This window comes from Lemur catta, chromosome 4 (assembly GCF_020740605.2).
Source record: "Lemur catta isolate mLemCat1 chromosome 4, mLemCat1.pri, whole genome shotgun sequence".
NCBI classification, from domain to species: Eukaryota; Metazoa; Chordata; class Mammalia; order Primates; family Lemuridae; genus Lemur; species Lemur catta.
Window position 1 is genome coordinate 75,678,856 of NC_059131.1, and position 16,230 is coordinate 75,695,085.

At 38.7% G+C, this 16,230-nt stretch overlaps 1 protein-coding gene across 1 annotated transcript; it reads left to right on the forward strand.

Annotated features, from left to right (window-relative positions):
* Positions 1-82: 82 nt before the first annotated feature.
* On the forward strand, positions 83-15,667 carry IL1RL1 (interleukin 1 receptor like 1). Its single transcript, XM_045550321.1, has 11 exons — positions 83-276; positions 1,058-1,268; positions 1,793-2,003; positions 3,204-3,378; positions 3,482-3,644; positions 4,997-5,068; positions 5,794-5,935; positions 6,024-6,169; positions 10,501-10,647; positions 11,678-11,845; positions 14,581-15,667. The coding sequence occupies exons 2-11, from the start codon at positions 1,208-1,210 to the stop codon at positions 15,057-15,059; spliced, it is 1,764 nt and encodes a 587-aa protein (XP_045406277.1). The 5' UTR covers positions 83-276; positions 1,058-1,207; the 3' UTR covers positions 15,060-15,667.
* Positions 15,668-16,230: the final 563 nt, after the last annotated feature.

The window sequence follows — 16,230 nt, forward strand, 5'->3', positions numbered from 1 at the left end:
GATTACTTCTTCTGAAAAGATTATTCAATGTTTTCCTTAGGTCTAAATATTTATTTACCAATGCCAAGAATTTGTAGTACATGACACATCAGCATTTTTTGGACAAGACATGGATTTGCCTAAACATAAAATTTCAGGGTGAGTGGAGTGGCAAATTACAGGATGTCTTTGAGTGGCTTCCCTTTAAAATAAAAGAGAGAATGCATCCTTGTGAGTAGTCGACAGGAAGTAACCTACAGGGCTGGACACTCTTCTTAGCTCCATCGTTCTCTTTGGGTAAGCATCAATTACTTATGTAAAGTTTGGAATAAGAAAAGTATCTATAATTCATGTTTAGAGGAAATGTACTTTCTTGAAATATATTAAGAATTACTGTGGTTCTTCTTAAGCTTATAAATTTCTACATTGGTTCCATCCCCCCCGACTTTTTAAGATAAGAATTAATATAGTAAATGGTTCTTTTGCTGCAAGAAAAAAGAAAAATATTTAGTTATTACAGACCTTCAACTATTCTTGCAAAACCGTTGGTGATTCTTGGGGACATACTGAGGCAGAGACACATTTTTGAGGGTTTGGAGTAAAGTTTAGGGCAATTACCTGACTAATGCTTTAGTTCTCACTTTCCTTTACTTCTTAGTTGCTTTGTGATGACTATTTGCAAGTGCATCTGTTTGTGAATTAGGTATGTGAGCACACTGCCACCAGCCTGTGTGGCTTTATAGTATATTGTGTTTTCTAGAAACTACTGAATTTTGTGCTTTTAATTTTTTTTCAAAAATAAAACCTCATTTTCTTTCTTCTTAATTTAGCTTCTTTCAGGAAATTCCTATGAAACTGGTAAAATATAACTGTGAAATAGCTTGATCACTGTGAGGGTTATATGACCCAAAGATTCAGTAGGAATAAATGCAATGATGCATGTCTGAAACCTGCTGTTATACATATTTGTACTTAATAAACACATGTTGATTGATTAATTATCCTGGGTGGTGTTCAGCAAGTAAAAATCGTGGATGATCGATATTTTATTTCTGGTTTTGTATGATTTATTTCTCAGTAGAGACACTGACTACTCTTCCCAACTGTGAGTCTTAAGGAGCACAATCAATCGCCTAGTGGCAACCTTCAGCATCACGTGTTACTGATTCATTTGGCATAACCTCAGCAATCAGTTATCAACATTTGGCTTTGGATTGATAAACAGAGAATGGGGCTTTGGATCTTGGCAATTCTAACAGTTCTCATACATTTCACAGCAGCTAAGTATAGTAAGTATTGCTTTTCACCTAAAATGTAAATGTTTTAAAATTAAGTAATTCTAAGAATATTTTCCTTGTTTTCAATGGCTTGCTTCCAATTGTTCCAGTTGAATTGTAAACTAGGAAATTCATTACGCTCTCTGTACTCATTCTTCCATCAATAATCAGAAGAAATTATTCATAACAAATATATCATAATTTTAGTTTTACATATTCAGATACATCAGAATTTAACATGGTGCCTGTACACAGGAGGTTGTTGTAGGCATTTGTTGACTGACACATAATTTGTTTTGCTAGACGTGGCTGCTTTACCATGGGAGCACTGAGAGGGATGTAGCTCCAAATTAATTCATTAATCTGTGATACCCAGCAGAACATTTCATAAAATATCTTAATTGTTTACTTATTCTTTCCAAAAGTATCATCATATATTAATATGACCCATTTCTAGAAGGAAATACTAAGAACATAGGAATTACAATCTTTTCATATGGTCATTTCAAGATCTTATTTATATTTTTTATTTGCAGGTCAACTGTCCTGGGGCCTGGAAAATGAGGCTTTAATTGTGAGATGTCCTAAAAAAGAGGCATCCCGTTACCCTGTGGATTGGTATTACTCAAAATCAAACAAAAGTATTTCTGCCCAGGAAAGAAATCGTGTGTTTTCCTCAGGCAAGCATCTTAAGTTTCTGCCAGCCAAAGTGGACGATTCTGGCATTTATACTTGCATCATCAGAAGGTATTGTTCAGAAAGCCACACAATCTTTGGGCCTGTTCCCATTCTTTCATGGCGGATAGTCTGAGCTGCCTTCCCTTTCATTCCTTTCCTAGTCCTTTCTGGAACAGTTGAATTTATAAAGTCATCTTAAGAAAAGAGTACTTCTAGGGATACCTTCCTGTTGGGGTTTAGGTGATTACGAGCTAACTATGTGGATTTGTAATTACAGGAATTAATTTGTAGCCTAATTAGAGAAAGACCTAGCTTTCCTAGTGACCAAGGGAACTGTGATCAGTTGCTCACTTTTGGCTGGAATTAAGAACAAACCAGCACAAAACCCAGTAACCTGGATGTTTGGCATCATGGAAGCCTCTGGTGGGTGAAAAGGGCAGTTGCCAGTGTCTTAAAACTTAATTAAGCTGCAGAGGGTTACATGAGATTGCTTACTCTGTATGTAAATTGCTAAATGTTTTGATTTTGTACTCATATTTGGCACAAAATATCAGATGAATTCCATCAAAAAGCAGGATGTGTTATTTAAGTGCCTGGATTCTGAGGCTAGACAAGTGTCAGTTTCAAATTCATGCTTTGCCACTAGTTAGCTGTGTGATGCTGGCAAATCCTTCTCCACCTCTCAGTTTCCTTATCTATAAAATACATATGCTGTAGTAATATAATTCACCTCAAAGTAGTATTGTGGCCGGGCATGGTGGCTCATGCCTGTAGTCCCCAATTACTCGGGAGGCTGAGGCAGGAGGATCACTTGAGACCAGGAGTTCGGGGCTGCAGTGAGCTATGATCACACCATTGCATTCCAGCCTAGGCAACAAAGTGAGACCCTATTAAAAAAAAAATGTGAGAATAAAACGAGGTAATGTATGAAAAGGGCTCAACATCATGACTGGTGCATAGTAAACTCTCATTAAATACTAATTACCTTTATTACACTGGAATCATGGCATTACAGCAGATACAGTGATGTAATACATGAAGAAATAGTAAAGGAGTCATTCTTAGGGCTACTGTGGCGGTTATATTTTATCTTAAGGGTAACAAAAAAGAATTTGAAACTCTATGTTTTAATGATTATTTTTAAATAAAAAATAGCCACTATATATCAATTGTTTTAAGAAAAACAGCAATACCAAGTAAAGGCAAGAGTTGGGTTAAGTTATTGTACAATGTTAAGTGACTCTTTAATTGTCTGACTTATTTTCATAGTCCCACCTTCAATAAGACTGGATACACGAATGTTACCATATACAAAAAACAACCAAATTGCAACATTCCAGATTATTTGATGTATTCCACAGTATCTGGATCAGAAAAAAATTCCAAAATATATTGTCCTACAATTGACCTCTATAACTGGACTGCACCTCTTGAGTGGTTTAAGGTAAAAGGAAACGTGTGTTTTGGGAGCGGGGAGATAGATGAAAATTACACAATTAGAAGCAAGGGAAGAATTACAGAAAAGGGAATGGATTTTCTTATTTCAGAATTGTCAAGCTCTTCAAGGATCAAGGTACAAGGCACACAGGTCATTTTTGGTCATTGACAACGTAATGAGTGAGGATGCAGGTGATTACACGTGTAAATTTACACACAATGAAAATGGTATTAGTTACAGTGTGTCAGCAACCAGATCATTCACAGTTCAAGGTAAGCTACTGGCTGTAACAAAATAAAATACTTGGAAAAAAAAAGGTGGGAAAAATTGGGCCCTTCTGGTTGAGTTTTGCCCTTCATACTCCTCCTTGTACTTCCTTCTGCTCCACCTTCCCTTGAATATTCTCTCCTATAATGCAGAGATTTTCTGAATGCACTATTTATTGAGACATAAGAAATTTGAGGGGGAAATTACACTCCTAATCCAAAACCACATCTATTCTTCCTTTTTTGATTTAATTTTCCAAAGACAAAGCGATTTGGATGCTAACATAATTTACTTTTTTTGAATGGCAATACAACTCTTTGGAGAGCAAGAACAACTTTCCTTTTCCCAATTTGGTCTCAGAGATTCTGTAAATAAAAGAAAAAAGAATTCAATCTTTAATATAATGCACTGGATTAGAAGTTTAACGAGAAACTTTACGATGGGGTACAATGGTGTACATAAATATTGTTGAGTGGTTTTCAATCCTGGTTTACAACTCTTCCCATGTCATCAACGACCAAGTAGGTCGCTTCATTCTAAAAATTTTTTTTCAAATTTATTTTAAATTTTATAAAGGCTTGTTTAGGGGAAAGACTTCACAATCATAGCTTAGGAAATCTACAAAGAGTTGGGTTCTCCTTAGCACAGCTTGATCTATAGTTGTATATATAAAATAGCACCTTTACGTTTAGAAGTTCTTTTATGGCAAAGCAATATTGGAGAAAAATTTTTGTTTGGAGTTTTTCAATGCTTCCTTGCTGTAAAATAACCATCACCCGATCACATTCCTATTAGTGCCTGTCACTATTTAACATCAACCCTTGCAGTGGTCCTTAATCACTGTCCTGGGAGCAATGAGCAGTTAAGGGTAGAGGATTGCAGCAGTGCTCCAAAAAACACTCCCTTCTCTGATTCTAGGCTCAGTGGCCACAGGAATTAGAATTCCCTAAGAGAAAGGGGCGTCTTCACTGAGGATGGGCCACAATGGTGCAGAACTTTGAGAAGAACTGTGGACTCATGCGTTTATCATTTTCATGGGTCTTTTGAAATCTTCTTCCCTGTAGTTTTATGCTTATTCTGTAGAATTGTGGATTTCTAATAGTTACTAGGTCATGCAATTGATGTAATGGCTTGGACCAGCAATTGTTTTAGTGATATAGAAGAGAATAGAAAGTACGTAGTAAGAAAATTTTACTTAAATGGTTTTTGTGTCATTTGTGTGTATGTTTCCATGGGTTATTGTCAGAAGAATTGGAGCAGCATTGCTATGAAATAGGATAGAATTATGAATATATAAGCTTTATATTGATGACCATCCAATGCTTTCCTAATATTTATATTCTTTTTTGTCTTTAAGATGAACAAGGGTTTTCTTTGTTTCCAGAAATTATAGCTCCTCCACACAATGAAACAAAGGAAGTAGAAATCGGTAAGAAACCTTTAAGAATGGTATACATATTTCCTGAAAAAATCCTTCCTTCTGACCCCTGGTCTGAATTTCTTTAGCAGGGGTCAGGCAATTACTGTAGGGAACCTTGAGGATCAAGTGAGGGGATACCTGTGGAAGCAACTTCCCCAGGCACTAGCTAGTGCTAGAAACCCTGGGCACAGCAACGTGCAACGTTTACATTTGTATTGCACTTGATAATTCATGGCGCTTCCCTGTGTGCATCTCATTTTAGCCTCCCTTCTATCCAGGAGGTGGGATGGACAGCTGGGGGGGCTCTTTCTGGAGGACAGTAGCAGGGCTGGGTAAAACATATTTAACTCCAAAGGTAGCTTATGAGAGATGAAGAGAATCGGTAGGAGGAGAAAGGTGTGGAAGAGAGCAGTCAAAATACCTCCAATTTTGAGTAAAGGGCAATCCTCCATTACAATGTGGGGTTAGTGACACTCGAGTCATTTCCCAGAGTTAGTTTCCCCTGCGGGTGAGAGGTGGTGGGAGCTGAGCTTCAAACCAAACTGAGTGAAATGAAGATAGAGGGAGAGAGGTAGAGGCCAAGGGAGGGCACAGAAAGATGAAGGTGCCAGAAATCAGGGAGGGAAATCATTGCAGGGCACGTACCAAGTGTTCGATGAACTTTTTGCACATTAAATGAAATTAAATACTACTTGCAGAATTTAATTTTATTGGTGAATTTACTTCCCATCTAGGAAAAACAGTGAGCATAACTTGCTCTGCTTGCTTCGGGAGAGGTGCTCAGTTCTTGGCTCTTGTCCTTTGGCATGTTAATGGAAGCAAAGTTAAGGACTTTGGTGAAGCAAGAATTGAAGAGGAGGAAGGGCAAAACCAAAGGTATTTGTGTATTGAAATTAAAACGTCCCCCTCCCACACAATTTGTACTTGCAAAGTAAGCATTAAAAATAACAAGTTGCTCTCTTAGTTACAGGAGTGAGATGACTTGTCTGACCAAGGTTTTAAGGATAGCTGATGTGAAGGAAGAGGACTTGTCACTGAAGTATGACTGTCTGGCCCTGAATTTGCATGGCGTGAGAAGGCACACTATAACACTAAGTAGGAAAAATCCAAGTAAGGAGTGTCCCTGAGGCTTTGTCACCTGAGTTTGCTGTGTCAACTCTAAGCTGAAATCACTTTCTTAGAGAACAGTGTGTTGGAGTTTGGTTCTAGGGGATCCGTGAAGACAATGGGAATGGCCTATCTCATGAAATGAGCGTCCCCTCTTCAGGACACGGACTACCTGCAATCTGGTCTTCTCAAAATGTTTCTGTATGCTGAGAAGCTTCTCCACTGCTTCCCTTCCTCCTGTTCCTCTCCCTCCTCATCCTCATCAGTTCCTCTTGCAAACTCAGCTGCTTCTTTGGTCACCTTTCTCTTTTCTAACTTCTTGAGCTCCATCTTTCTCACTGTCTTTGAAAGAAAACACACCAACAGTAAACTGTGAACATGTCCTTTTATGCTCTTTTATATCTTTTATAACCTGTTATAAATATGTTCCCTTTTATACTTTTTTTGGTCATAATGAACACACGTTTGGTTAGTGAGGATGGCAAAATGAACAATTACTGACATTTCAGTAAGAAAATCTTAGATACCACTTTATAAGACATGCATTATCATTGTTAAAGTTTATAAAGTATTAAATTTAGGTCAAACTCATGGAAAAATCTGCTAGCACAGTCCATTTCTTTATTGCTTCTGTTTTTTAACATGCAATTCAGGTACCACCTTTTCAGGGGAGCTTTCCTTGACTACCAGTTTGGGGTACACACATCTTCCATGTACTCCTCTAGCATCCTGTCGCTATTGTTGCACTGGTCATTGTCTTACTGAAATCTGTTCGATGATCTGCTTAACACAATCGTAAGCTCTGTGAGGGCAGGGGTGACATCTTGCCCACCTTTGTATCCTCAATCTGTAGTGCAGTGCCTAACACCTAGCAAGTGCTCAATAAATATTTGTTGAGTGAATAAATGAATGCACAACAAAGTTATCAATAAAAAAACATTGTTTGTACATTTCTACTTTTCTAGCCATAAGGCTTAACTATACAACAAAACACTATTTTGTATTTATGCTTGGTAAACTGAATAACTTTCCCCATAAATTGGAAAGCTAAATTATTTATAGCTTCCCTGTAGTTTTATCTGAATCTAGCATGCTTTTGGTGACATCATTATAATTTGATGCAATAAAATTTGACACTATGAAACTGACTAATCTTTAATGGATTAACTTTAGATACTATATATAATCTTTTAAAATGCAACATTCTCTTTTATGGAAAATGGGTGGCATCACAAACAACGAAAGCAGGGTGAAGACAGTGATCCCTCCCAGGTGCAGGCAACAAGGGGTTATGCTGTCTACAGAGGTTTCAAAACAGTAATAGAGCTATCCACAAGTCATTGTGCTTTTTATTGTCACAATACCCAATGTTCAATAATGTCAGTGATGAACTACTCCCACAGGGGCAGACCAATCCTTCTACCGACTCCCTTGGTATGTCTGTGAATTCAAGGTTGTCTTGGAAAATAGCTTTACATGCATTTCATTCCTGAGAACCTATCAATTTTGTCACTTTGTTCTTTGCATGTCCAGACAAAGACATCCCGTTTGTTATAGGAAGTATTTGATGCTGTACAAAAGGAAGGAGAGAAAAATATATTTTTACACTCGTCACTCCTTAGTGGCTGTATAGCTACGTGGAAATTATTTGATGTGCTTATCAAATAGCCAAAGAGAGTGTTAAACTCTGAGTTCATCAGATACGGGGGGTATGGCCCAGATTCACTTGAATAAACACACAGGACACAAAAAGATGAGAAAGGATCAGGGGTGCAGGAAAGCAAGTCACCATTATGACATGGTCATGGTAGGTCTCTGCCTGTGACGGTGCAAGGGATTTTTTTGGTTTTAATTTTGACTTGAACCTTCAATGTGTAAGTTTTTACAAAATAAATAGAATCATGACTCATATAGATGATTTGAAGGGCTGTCATGTTCTGTAGGCCATCAGGATTCTGCCAGTAATAACTGTGCTCCCCCATGCTGGCTGTGCACCCTGTTGAGGAGTTATGTGAGGGCCATGCTTGGGACAGTGGTGGGCACAGTAGACCCATCTATCCATTCTCCCCACTCAAACTGCCCTTGCCTCCATATCCTCATGCTTTGCTTACGTTATTGCTAATGAATGTTCTCCGGTTATCTGTGTATTTGCATTCTTTTCAAGTTACAGGTATTTGGTGATTTTGTTCCTTTTAGTTTATTTGTATTTCACCTGTTTTTCTTCAGATTGACACAGTTGCACTCTGTTTTGACAACTGTATAAATTAAATGAAAATTGTTGCTACTGCTGTTGAATTGTCATGATAAATTCCTTCACTTCTGAAATGACAGCATTTCTTGATTTTGGAAAACAAGAACTTAAAAAGCTGATGTCTCCATATTATGAAACATTATTAAATAAATGTTTGACATTCATAATAATAACACACATTTATTCATTGTTTTCTATGTACCAGACCCTGTATAATTATTTTACATTTAAGTCTCTCATTTATTTTCTTAATACTCTATGAGGAAGATATTGTTATTATCATTTAATTTTATAGACATGAAAACAAAGGCAAAATAAGTTGAGCAACTTGCCAAATACTATAGTTATAGAGCCAAGATTCAAATGCAGGCAGCATTTTCCTATTTATAAACACCTATAGGAAGTATTTAGTGTTTTCTCATCACACGCAGGAATTACTTACACATTTATAAAATCATCACACTTAGGAAGATACTGAACTTCAACTTCCCTTAATGTCTCAGATCCAGTTCTTTCCTCAAGTTGAAAGCGGCCAGCCGCTGGCACAGTTACTTCACAATAATCCCCACAAGAAGGATGCGTTCCTAGCATGCATCCAGACAGGAGTTTTAGAGAGGGTGAACTGGAAAGGAATCCAGTTGAAATGATTTACTTATAGTTTTTATCATTTAACCTGATGATCATGTAGACTGTAAGATTTGTGCCAATTTTCAGTTTTTTTACCCCCAGCTTCCCCAGATCACCTGGATCATCCTTGATCTCATAGTGCTGGATACCCAGAGAGCTGATAAACTGTTAGAGGTAATGGAGGAACTTACAAATATGAGCCATTTTCTGAGTCAAAACTGGGGGAGTCCATGCATGGAGACTTAGGATGGAAATGAAAAAGAACCATATAACCAAATCTCAATTGGGATTCTTTTCACATTCTTCTTTAAATAGGACTATTTCTAAGATAAAATAGCTAACAATCCTAAAGAGGGAAGTAAACTTAAAATAGACAAAAATACCATGAATGGTCATAGTTCTTAAGTCCAATTTCTACATAATCTGCTACAATCCTTGAAGATGGAAGCCGTGTTGCACACGCATTTTGTGAAGCAAGGAGTGCCTGGATAAAGTTCAGTGATGGCTAAGTAGTGTCCGCCATAAGAGAAATATAGAGCATGTGTAGGACCTAGAACTTAGTAACTGGACTCCTTTTTCAAATATGCTTTAGCAACTTACATGGTTCTTGCTTCTCCTTCCTTTCCTACACCACCAAGCCTCAGATGCAACAAGTCTCTCAGACTTTCTCTTTAGTGCCCCAACACCAGGCTCGCCCATTCATTTCTTACTGCAGTTCAAACCCTCCTCATCTCCCACGCCAAGTACCACCCCCCATTCTACTCTGAGTACCTGCAGTCTCTTCCCACAGAAACAAACCTTCCACCTACCATCAGATTAGTCTTGTGTGAGAACCACCTTCACTATTAACAGCCCACTCACCACCCCTCTTGTGACTCTCACAATAAGGCAGAATGCCTTAGTTAGGGTTTCAAGTCTGGTCTGTACCTAACCCTGACCCACCTTTCTAATCATATCTTCCACTAATTCCCCAAGCTGAGTTAGTCCAGGTCTTCAGAAAACACACACTGTCTCTGTACTTAGGCTCACAGTGTCTCTTTGGCCAGGAGGGCATTTCCTTTGTTGCATCTCTCTGAATCCTACCCTTCTTCAGAGAACTCCTCCTCCTGCAGGAAGGCCCCCTTGTTCAGTCTCGCCTGGAGCGAGCTCTCTTTTTATAAGCCTCTGGTAGCAAAAATCTCACTTGTATCTCCCATCTTAGCTAAGTCTACATGTATCTCTATGTATCTTTGCCCTTAGACTCCTGTATGGTGTGTAGCCCGATGTCTTGTACAGAACAAGGTCTCAACAAATGTTAATTTACTGATTCTTAAAGCAACCATGAAAATTCCAAGTGTATGTCTTTTGAGTGAATTTCTTGTCCTCCCAATGGAGGGCAGCCCCATGTATTTGTTTATTTTATCTTGTTTTAGTAATAATAATGATCATTTTTCTCCTCTCCCTATCTTTTGAACAGTTGATCATCAAAGCACCTACCACATAGTTGCAGGATGTAGTATCTTGCTAATACTAATCAGTGCCTTGGTGATCATCCTAAAAGTGTTCTGGATTGAGGTTATTCTGCTCTGGAGAGATATAGCTAGACCTTATAAAACTAGGAATGGTAAGTGGCAAATTTCAAGTATTTCTTCCAAAGAAAAAGTCCCATAGTGACCACTGGTTACTTGTCTATTAATCTCTTAATAGCTATGCTATTAATACTAAACCCAGATTCCATTTTGCTTGCCAACATATTATCAATGACTTTTCCTTTGAGTTTTCTCAGAGGCTATTCTCCAGTCTGTGCTGTATCTCCTCATGGTCCATAGCTTCATCAGTACAGCTCAAAGTTGTCCCCAGTAGGACTACTCTTCCTGCTGAATCCCCAGTAAAAGAATCTTCCCCAAGCCCAGAAAGGTTGAAATATTTTGGGACATGTGTGTTGGTAAAACTTAATGAAATTAAAGACAGTAACAAAAGTGTTCCTGTTTTCCAGGTGTAAGCAGGTTAGAGAGGTCTATCAGGATGCAGGTGTATTTTACCTGAAACTCTATTCCTTAAAAGTCTTACCTATGCACATAAGTATGCACATGAAAGAAGACAGTTCTGCCTGCTAAATATGAACACCATTACTTCATTTGGAGGTAGACAAACGTTAGATTTTTCATGCAGTTGACTCAACTAGGAGCTAATTGTTTGGCTTGTAGAATTCAGACCCCTTAAAAAAATTCTATTTCCTTGGCACTATTAGCCTTTAATATTTTCACCTCCCCAGGGGAAGCATGGGGCAAACAAAAGATGAAACTGTGGTCAGTCCAGCACAGAAAAATCCCCTATCCATGACCATAAACACTGCCTCATAGATTATTAATCAAGCTGAATGTGATGGTTTTAACTACACTAGACAGGCTCTTGTCCATTTTCTGTCATTCAGTCTGAGACAATAAAAAGTAGGAAGACTCTGGGATGAAGACTATTATTTCCTGATCACATTTTGTGGCAGTGGATTACCATCATTTTTTGATTCTAGAATATTTTGGAGAATGAGATACATTCACCAAAAACCATAAAACTTGGCGAGGAATGTCTACTAAAAGTCCAATGAGAATTTTAGAACCAAGTAATGAAATTGTACTTCTTGCTTTCATTTACAGATGGAAAGATCTATGATGCTTATGTTATCTATCCTCGGAACTACAAACCTAATCCGGAGGGAGCCAGTCCTGTGGAATATTTTGTTCACCAGATTCTGCCTGATGTTCTTGAAAATAAATGTGGATATAACCTCTGCATTTATGGGAGAGATGTGCTACCTGGAGAAGGTAAAGCTATCAGAATACATCAGGGATAGAAATTCATGCTTATCAGAAGGCTAAGAGCTAGGTTGCCTTATTCCTGCATTAGGTAAAAAATTGCATTTACTACTCCAGGCCTTAGGAACAAAGGTTTTTAAATATTTCTCCAGAATGAGGAGACATTTATCCTTCACTCTCCCCACCCCTATCATTGCCCTAGTAATGAGATTTTCACAGTAATGTCGGTGATGTGAAGACAAAGTTAGAGTTCCTTTGCTTTGTGGATTTAGCAGGGCATTGCCACCATTTTGCTCAATCCCCTACTGGGATAACTCTTGACACATCTTATTATAATTCTCTCCATAAGATTTGCAAAGAGGACTTAAAAACTGAAGAATTTTATTCTGATATCCATAAGCATTAGCTAGAATATTTTAAATGACTCAGAGAGTCTTCATGATTTTCCTCATATTTGTGAAACATTTGAAAATTTATAGTCTCACCAGAACAAGTAGAACTTTGGCTTCTGGTTCTTAATATTTTTGGCCAATTTTATGTACTTTTGACAGTTTTATCACAATTCCAAAGATTTCAGTGGTTATTTTTCTTTTCCCTCCATATACTTATGTCCAGTACCTAACGAACCCTCCTTGTAAACTCTTTTCTAATTAGTCAGAGATCAGGAAGGGTTTGAAATGTGAATTGGGCCAGGATAACATGGGCATAAGCCTAATAAAATAAATGTTCAGTTTAACATTTTAAATTGACATTCTTACGGAGAAGAAGGATTCAAATGCCTATAGATTTAAGGTACTCATAACAGTTGAATTTGATCTATCCTGGAATGGCCTAGTAATGGCTCAAGAGACTTGTAAGATGTACAGTTTAGGAGAATGCCATCCATTCTTCTCTCAAAGCTCTCTCTTTCCCCACTTCTCCCACTGGCCACCTCTGCAGGTAGAAATAATGAGTAATGCTCTCAAATGCTCTTTTCATGTTCCAAGTGTGCCCAAGGACCGGCAGGGACTCCAGTTGTTTGTGAGTTCACACTCTGTGCCACATCTGGCCTCAAGCTTCTCATCTTTTCTTTCTCAGTCCATCAGCCTCGTTTTTGGTTGCTCTTCTCCCCAGCCAACCTCAGATGCTAGCTCTCTGATGTTCAAGTTTGTGCTGCCAGCACACTCATTTGGAATGGTTTCCCACCTCCCTCCTTCAGTGTATGTCTTCTGACTTTTCCTCAACTGAAATAAAATAAAACCCAACAAAACAACACCAAACTTCACTCTTCCCTAGAAAAGTTCATGATTGACCAATGTAGTGTGTTTATTCTCATACTAGTCATGTTGCATTTGCCCATCAAATTTACTCTGCAGCCCCACCCCCCTCCACCGCAATTTGGCAGCCCTGAGTAGGTTGATCATCACGTAACCTGTCACTACCTTGCCCTCTGCCATAGGCTGGGTCTGGCCAGTGGGAAGCACAGGTGGGAGGTCAGAGGGTGAGCACATCCCTGCCTCTCCAGATAGGGTTCCCAGGGCAGCAGTGCTCCTCCCTCTTGGAGCACCCCTGTCAGTCAGACTGCCTTCAGCATCTGCACTCTATCAGCCACCACGCTGTAATAATATCTTGAGTTGCTTTATTCTTGTGTTCCCTTAACATGCTTTTACTGCCTGCAGTGAGAACTAAGTGTGTCATGTGTTCTTTCTAAGTCCACCCAGAACTATTAATAAATGGAATCACCAAGGAGTTGATGTTCCATAAACACTGACTTGGAAAGGGCATCCCATCTTCCTTAAGATTTTTCTAGTCTGGTTCAAATCAGCTCCTACAGCAGAGCTTATTGCAGGATGAAGTGGATCCAGGACTTCCCTAGAGACTTTGGTCAGTTCAGAGGGGCAATATCACAGAGGGAAGGACCTGAAGAAGAAGAAAAGAAGATTTTCTGTTTCTTTAAAACTTCCCCAACTCTTTTTGGGAACTGCAGCCTGGCCTTCGTCCCTGAGGCAGGTTAAGTATGTATTTGTTAAAAGAAATAACTTCCAAGTGGTGCCACCCCCCAGGTGGGCAGATGGGGACTTCATAGGCTTTGTCTTTGGCAGAGTTGGCAGAGATGGGATGATTAGAGTAATTAACCACAATAGCCTAGAACTGAGGGGCCCTCCCTTTAAAAGCTCTGTATTTCTGCCTATGTTAAGGAAATTTGGATTTTGAGATGAGAGGGTCTACCATTTTTCTTCCTTTGCTGGCAAAGTAAAATCTCTTTTCTCATCCCTGAAACACTCATCCTTGTCCTTCTAATTCGGTCTCCTGGACAAGTGCCAAGTTTTCAGTAAAAGCAAGGTTTTCCTGAGCTTGTGTCTTTCATATGTGAATTACAATATTAAGTCCTTTTGAAACATGTAAGCAAATAGTCTATTAATAAAAAGATAATACGTAGCTAATGAATCTGAATTTTAAGTCTTTTAGGAAATGATAGGCTAAATGTCTCATGCCCATTGAGCTGGGAGGACTTTGTTTTAGTTAAAACTGATCAATTTGGGAAAAATGGGGGAATTGGGGCCGATATCCTCATGGTGAAAGGGATAAGAAGAACAAAACAGGTTCTCTGTCCCATTACATTTCCACTTTTCTGAATAAGTGTCAGAATCTCACACTGGATTACAACAATAAGAAGTTTTTAAATGCTCAGAACATCTATGATCAAAGCACTAGATTGAAAAAAACAATGATAAGAAATTTTAATCCATTCCTTGTGTGACTAGATGCCGCCACTGCAGTGGAAACCAACATACGAAAGAGCAGGAGGCACATCTTCATCCTGACTCCTCAGAGCACGCACAGCAAGGAGTTCGCCTATGAGCAGGAGATCGCCCTGCACAGCACCCTCATCCAGAATGACTCTAAGGCGATTCTCATTGAAATGGAGGCTCTGAGCGAGCCAGGTGGCCTGCAGGTTGGGGCACTTCAGGATTCCCTCAGGCATCTCATGAAAGTGCAGGGCACCATCAAATGGAGGGAAGACCATGTTGCCGACAAGCGGTCCCTGAATTCCAAATTCTGGAAGCATGTGAGGTACCAAATGCCTGTGCCAAGCAAACTTCCCAGAAGGACTTCTAGTTTGACTTCCCAGGGGCAACAGTGCTTGCTTGGAGGTGATAAGACCTCTGCGTTTATGGATTGCCTAACTTGTCCTAACTGGGGTGTGCACCTGGACCAGACACTGGGAGCTACTGGCAGCTGAGGCATGAGGAGTAGGACTGCCAAGGGTGCTCAGGCCTAGGTTTGGTGTAATAACTTTGCTTCCATTTCTCGGATTCTGGTGGGATGCAAAATGCCCACAAATTTTTCTCAGTCGTCCCCCTACTCAGCACTCCCACTTCTTTCCTTATCCCCCCCTCCATTGTGGGGGAGGATATCTTCACCGTGCTCTTTTTCTCTCTTCATTTTTCTTATTCTCTTTTTCCTCATTCCTTGTCCATAATTTCCATTCTGAACATCAAACTAATTGTAGAATCAGTTTTCATGTCATCTTGAAGAACATTCTGATTCTCCTCAGGTAGAACGTTGGTAGTAACACTTGTTCCCAACATGCCAGAATTTCCTTATTTATTTCTTTGAAGCAGATGCTCAGTCTTATCTTCTCAATATTGACCATTTTGTTGGAAAACCTCATCCGTTTGCCATTAGGATCAAGTTTTTTTTTCAGTTCTAATGTTCCTTTTGTATATTTTTATTCTTTTTAGAAATATTATTTTCTCACTATAAAAGTGGTGGCATATTATAGAGAAGAGAAAGCAAAAGAAGAAAATAACAAAAGTCATTCATAAGAGTATAATCATATTAAGATTATGTTGGGAAATTTTCTTCTTTTTTAAAAATTTTTTTGTTTTTACACACACCATTTTTATAGCTGAGATTACATGTGTGGAGTTTTCCATTTTTTCCATTTAACATCATAATAAAAATATTTGGTATCTCATTGAAATTGTTTTTAAACATTTAAAAATATTCATAGAGTTCCATCTCATAGTTGTGCTACAGGAATACAACTTAAATATCTATCATTATAAATAATTCTGCAATAACCTTATCAGTATATCTCATATCTCCCAATTATAAAACTCCTTTTTTAAAAAATTTGAGACAACTTTGTTTGTTGTAACATTTCTATGAAATTAGTAGGGCATTTTTGCAAAACTGCTCTGCCCAAATGGAGTGAATGTGCATAGTCAGGGCTGCTTGGGTCGGTTCCCTGAAGGTAGGCACACACTGCTGTGGACCACAGGAATGGATACAGAGCTAAGGCGAGTGTCCGTTCAGGCTAGGAGTCCTGCTGGCACTTCATATTTTGCAATTAGATGAAGATCCTACCCTCAGTGGAGCTGCTTAATAAAGTCTATGATTCGGTATTT